This window comes from Haemaphysalis longicornis, unplaced genomic scaffold, assembly GCF_048455015.1.
Source record: "Haemaphysalis longicornis isolate Haplotype H1 unplaced genomic scaffold, Haemaphysalis longicornis Haplotype H1 scaffold_1, whole genome shotgun sequence".
In the NCBI taxonomy this organism is placed as follows: Eukaryota; Metazoa; Arthropoda; class Arachnida; order Ixodida; family Ixodidae; genus Haemaphysalis; species Haemaphysalis longicornis.
Window position 1 is genome coordinate 72,855,415 of NW_027526203.1, and position 6,444 is coordinate 72,861,858.

The 6,444-nt window shown below is 50.6% G+C and overlaps 1 protein-coding gene across 1 annotated transcript in view; it reads left to right on the top strand.

The window, feature by feature from the left end:
* The window catches only part of LOC144178493 (uncharacterized), an 8,303-nt gene extending 3,599 nt beyond the window's left edge, over nt 1-4,704 (top strand). Inside the window, exon 2 of the mRNA XM_077706434.1 lies at nt 4,612-4,704. Coding sequence (XP_077562560.1) covers nt 4,612-4,704 — 93 coding nt within the window. The remainder of the gene's footprint in view (nt 1-4,611) is intronic.
* Nucleotides 4,705-6,444: the final 1,740 nt, after the last annotated feature.

Genomic DNA, 6,444 nt, shown 5'->3' on the forward strand with positions numbered 1-6,444 from the left:
TGTTGATGGCCGGACAGGGCGTCCCTTGCGCTGTGTGGGCCATAGAGTTTCTTTTAGTAAGTAAGAAACTCTATGGTGTGGGCGGCTGCGGCGGCCAGCGGCGGCGGCTCCGGCGGCAGCGTTGACGGCGTGCGCGGCCTGTCTGCTGGGCTCAAAGTTGTGGCCGCGGTGTAGTTGCGTGTCTGCTCTACGAGTTTCTTCTTTTCGCTTGCGTTTGTCTTCACCCTTGCGGGAGAAATTTCGTTCATGTGCTGGGCTTGGTGCAATGCCGACTTGCTTAATTCGCAGTCGGCTGTACGAGATTTTACAGCCACTTTAGCATATGTGATGCTTGTGAGGAGGCTGGGCACATGCATCGTGCATGGGGCACGTGCCCTTTGCAAAATGTACAACTGTGAGGAGGAGGACGGAATGTATATAGCTCCTCATGCTAAAGAACTCTTATTAAAACAAAACAGACTAGTGAACAAAAAACAAAAAAATTAATGCTAATTAACAATATAACCGGAAAACATGCAATTCAAATCTCAATACAAAACTTCCTTATTTATCCAGGATTTTGAGTTAGCTTTAACCGACGAAACAATTCGATGTTTTCGGAACAACAAAGGATACGCGGATGCGCATGGCTATCAGGAAATATCATTCGTGCTGCAACGAATTTGCGCGAATGGCATGGCAAGCGAAATCGTGTGTACGTGAAAATTCATTTAAAATGCTGTCGTTCTTATTGGTATTTTATCCCCCTCTAAAAATCACTTGGCGTGCGTACACCTCCTTGCATAATAGGGCCATTTCAAAGAAATCACGAGCTGGAATAGTGCGGCAACAACGTTGAGCAACTTCCGAGAAGTTCCCACTAGTGCGTATGTAACAACATATGCGTGCACACATATATGCATACCCCAGCATATATGCTTATAAGCACCGGACACTCGAGTTTGCCAGCCGACCGCAGCGCCAGCCACGGCAGACGCGCACAACTGTGGGTCAGTGGGGCCGCGCCGACTGCCTTCATCGACCTCGAACGTGCTTTCGCAAAGGGGTCTAGCATAACTTTATTAGCACGCATACCTACAAAATACTGCAACGATGGCAGGAAGAAATGTTGTACAAAATTGCCCAATTACGGCGCTGATGGAATAATATCGCCTGCGTGCAAGCCGTAGGCCGGCACAATGCGGAGGTTGCTTTGAAGGCTTTGCATTTCCTTGCAGGCTCTTCTCTCTGTGTGTCTATTTTTGCGGGTACAAAGCCATAGATACTGCATTGGTTACTGCATTTTAAAAACAGAGTGAGCGGATTGCGTGCAGCTGTGAAATACGAGCTGATGGTAATAAGGAATTGGTTACCAGGCTGTAAATACGCAAAAGTGAGCACTGGGCGGTATATTCATTCACAGCGAGGACGCTCAAACGCAGTTTTCACATTGTAGCTTATCATCCAGCGGTTACACTCTATGGTACATCTATTATTTCACGTGGCTACCACCGTATTTAATACATACAACGACATGTGGTGCATTCTTTAGCGTTGATATTCCTACATACTCCTTCAGCTATTGAATATCATTGGCTTTTCTTCCAAAGGAAACTACGAAAGACTGTTGTCTAATCCACGGAACGGGTAAGAAAAATGCATATAACATCGGCTTCAATAAAAGTCAGACATAAGCAAAATGCAGGACGAAGTGTTCGCTTTCTAAGTTTTTTTATTCGTTCAGATTCAAGCTTTTGCTGCAAATTGAAGGTTTGAAGGTAATAAAAGTGATACAGTTACTTTCTAGTAGAGTTCTCACACCAGAGCCGACAGTGTAGAGCAAAAAATATCGCCAAATATGAATATTCTATAATAATTCTAATATGTTTAATGGGTATCCTGATTCCCCCCCCCCCCTCCCCCCCTTTTCGACCTCCTCAAGTTCTTTGATAGCCTACTCGAATGTTCTGCGAGTTTCTTTTTTTTTCGCACGTGTTTTATACAGCTGGTGTGCTGAGTTGCACCAAGAAACCCGTAAAGTTCTTTGGTGGAGGGGCCAACATAGACACAAACCTATGTATTTTTCTCTATCCGTAAGGCTGGAGAGGCTGATGTCGGCCGTGCGGTGCTCCGGTAGAAGCGAACAAAGAGACATGAAAAAAAGATGACACGGTGTGACTGATAGACGTCCTTGTAAAATTCATATTGTTGTAATCAAGGAATTTAAAATCAGCATTGGATTTTCAGCTCTCGAGACGTTGTATTCGATGACGCATTCCATTCATTAACGTCACCACTTCTGATACACAGAAACAAGTGTGAATTCCATACTGTTATATTTGATAAGTACCATATTCAACTCAAATGTAACGCCCATGTTGCTCAGTCAGTAGCTCTGCAATCAACAACGTATTTCGACAAGTGTACTCGCATGGATCGGCTAACGCGCGGAAGCATCGCACAACGTCTGTCGTATTTGCAAAAGAAAAATCCTCTTTAGGGGACTCGAAAACAATAAAGTACTGTTTATTTTGAACCAGAACACGCAGATAATGAGAAAGTTGTGCGGGCCAGTTAGAAGATGCGTGAGCTATCCCGCGCATGCGTTTCCCTTCTGGGCGCCACGCCAATTTGGTTCGACCTTCGATACCATACGCGAGTTCAACGGAGAAAATCCGTCTTCGTTCTTCTGCACTGTGTGGCAGAATTAATGTACAAGAGCGCAATTTCTTTTAAACATTAAATGGGCTAGTATTATGATTCACCGGATGCGGCGAAAAAGGAGCGCGCCACAGTAACGAGCGTGCTGGCGCGCGATGACCGATCCACTGTTGCGTGCCTCTTCCGATAGCAGCGCTGGGTGATGGCTCAGTGTCACCCTCTTGGCAGTGACCGGTGCCTATAGAAGGCAATGCATGCCGGGCGAAAAAAATTTGTTTACGTAATCTGAATCGATGTGGTAGTGCTCGAACAGTCACTAAGCACTGAGACTATTCACTGAGTGTTCACCTACTGACTGCGGTCACTAAGCGCTGTTAGTGCTTAGTGACCGCAGCGATGGCTCAGAGGCAAAGCACTCGCCTCATATGCGGGAGGTACCGGGTTCAAATCCTCTTACCGCCGGGCACCCACCGGTTTCTTTAACGGGTACAGGCGTCCCTCTTCGAGTGCGGATACTTGAAAGGGGAATCCACGTCTGGAAAGCTGCCTTTACCCTTGTGAAGTGGCCCCTGACCCTTGTCCATCTGGTGGGGTCCCCCGGCCATCATGCCGCGTCGCCGCATTGCCGGAGGGTGAGAGTCTGGCGGCATGTCCTGCCACCGGCGCCTACAAGTTGAGCGCCCACTGTGGCTGTGGAAGGCACCACGGGCATTCGTGTGCCTTGGTGGCGCCAGGCACCTACCGGTAAAATAGGTACAAACGACTCCCCAGCCTGGCACTTGGTCCTCGTGTGGGACTACAACGCTTGGGAAGTTCACCCGGCTTGCACGCGAAATCACCCCTATGGAAAGGGGCGGCTGCAAAAACGGCAGGAGACCAGCCGCAGTGACAGCATTCGTGTCACGGTCAATGCTGGTTTACACCCTATAGTGGTTGCTAGGGACTTGTGCTGCTTACGCCTTGTATGCCGTCACCTCGCCTGGGCAGCCACTAATCACTGCTAGTTATTTTGTTTTTGTGTATCTAGTTCAGCCACTATTCATGGTTTAACAGTGCATGACGACCTTGACATCGTTTATGCTGTTTAGTTCAGAGAGCGTGATGCTGAGCACCAATATCAGCTGAATCGCTTGGCCTGTCTCTCTGAAATTATTGCAAGGTGATAAGCGATACGCTGCCCTACCACCAACGATAAGGCCGTGAAAGCGGGATCCTGGCTCTATATACTCCAACCTCCTCCTCTTACTGTCATCCTCTGTGCAGTTACCGCGCTCTCCATTGGTGCTTGCAGCAGCTGCTGTGCCTAGCATACCCAACGCCCCTGGGAATTGCCTAGCGAAGCTCTTTTGTTCGCTTAACATTCTTTTGCTCTGTGAACTTTTGTAACGACCTGGAGGCGGTCTAATAGAAGGAAAAATGTTTGGGCGTGTTAGCATATAGTCACACAGAAAACATAGCGCAGCAGAAACGGTGAATAAGTCGAGGGTGGGGCTAGTGCTACCTTTCAACAAATGCTTTATTGAAGGACCAGAGCATATAAATGCATCTGGCTCATAAGATGAAAGGAAAGAAAAACAAAAGCAAACAACAAAAGATGAGAGACAAAAACCGCCACATGCTGTCTACCCCAAGAAATCAAGCTCTGGCTCTGATAAAGCCACAGACAGTCTACTGACACACTCATCACCAGAGATTGCTACCTCAGCTGCTTTCACAATTTCTCACATTAGCCCAGAGTGGTGATAATGCAAAACAATTGCCTGGTCGTATAGGGGATAACATAGGTTTTCCGATACACACATTTTAAAATGAGCGGCTAGGTGGCCGTCAGGGAGTCAGTCTTGTTCACAGCCCCGAACAGCTTTTTGGCTTGTGCAAGTTAAGCTGCCTGCCGCGTGCGCAGAAACCGGTCTGCTTTAAGCTGGTACGCTGTGGGCATCATGTCTACAAAATTGCACTCTCATGTGGCAGATCATCATCATCGTCCTCGGCTTGGAAAGACGGCACAACACCGAGCTGCAGAATCTACGCTCTTCCTACCAGGTCATCGACGCTGTGACCTGAACCGCCCAGTTCACACTATTCGGCAAGTCTCGTGGATCATTTTCGTACCTCAATTGCCGTATTTGACCGTTTTTACACTGCAAACCGACCTCCCGAAGGCAGCAGTCATGCCCGACGCCCGCTAAGCCTAACAACGGAGTTCCAATCTGCTGCCATGGCAACGGCGCGTTCGCCGCCACCGCCGCCACCGCCGCCACGTGCCGCCGATGCATCTCCATCCGAAGCACGCGCTCGGCCGCACGCCATCGGCCCCACCATCGTCACCGCTTCGCGGGACATGGCCTCAGCGATGGATACGGAGTACGAGCCCGATCACGAAAGCGAAGAGCACCAGAATTTCCACTTGCAACTGGGCCAACGAGACGGACGCACCGTCGTCGCGGTCCCCGGCGAGGACCTACAGGCGAGCGACACCGCGGGGTGGACTCTCGCCACGAGACGCGCGCAGCCGCATCGAGAAACCCTACCGCCACGTGCTAACGGTGAGTCTAACGCCAAGAAGCATGAACCACGATCTTCCCAGGCGCAATTCGCGCGAAGAGTTACTGCAAGCATGACGAAGGCCGTCCGCATGCCGGCGGATATTCCCAGAGACGAGCATAAAGTCATTGTACGGCCCCGAGGCGGGCTCAATACCGGCCGCGTGGAAGCTTCGGCACTCATGACGGCAATTATGGCTGCAACAGGCACGTCACGAGAGGAAACCTTGCAAGACACAGTGTGCGCTAACGTGGCGCAAAACATTATAGTGCTCAGCACCCCAAGCGAGCAACGAGCAATGAGATACGCTCAACTACGCACGCTTAACATCGGAGATCAAGTATTTGAAGTCAATGCCTACCATGCGGCACCACACGGCACCGTTAAAGGAGTAATTTACAATATAGCAGCCACGGACACCCCCGACGATATTAGGGCTAACGTGGTCAACACGTGCAACCCCACGGCAATTGACGCCCACAGAATAGGCGACTCCAACGCGGTGATCGTCCTATTTCAAGGCCACAAGGTACCTGCAACAGTGAAGTATGGCGCCGTACTCGTGCGCTGCAGCCTTTACCGCCAACATCATCAGGTGTGCCGACAATGCGGCAAGATAGGCCACCGCCAAGATGTATGCCCACAGCCACAGACGAAAGTATGCTTCGCTTGCGGCAAGCCAAATCCGGGCGAAAATCACGCAGAAGAGTGTAAACCCCATTGTAAACTGTGCGGTGGACAGCACCCATCCGGAGCGCCTGGCTGTACCAATCGCTTCAAGATGCCTTACCTGGTTAAGAAGCGTCGCTGGGAATGAACCAAGCCGACGTCACCAAAGCGAGCGCATGTTCCGAGCAGAAATCCCGCCAATTTTCCGCTCCTCGAGCCTCAAGGTCGCAGAGGACGGAGCCGCAGCTGCACGCGGCCAAGCTCCGCCCACCCCGATCGAGAGACATCGAGGAGGCGGGAAAGCAGGAGCAGAAGCAAACGGCGCGCCAGCGCAAACGGTGGCAAAGAATCCTGCTCCCGCGAAAGAGTCACGTGGACCGACGTCGTCATGAACTCCAAGCAACGCCGGGATAAATCGTCACAGCCGAAAGACGCGATGCAAGCCTTACGAGAAGAAAACGCCAGCCTCAAGGCAGAAATCAGGCGCCTGGACCAGCGCCTTGAAGAGGCGCTGAGACACCTGAGTAATCCGCAACAGCAACGCGAACGTCCGACGCCGCCAGCATCAACCCAGCCTACGTGGGAACAGGG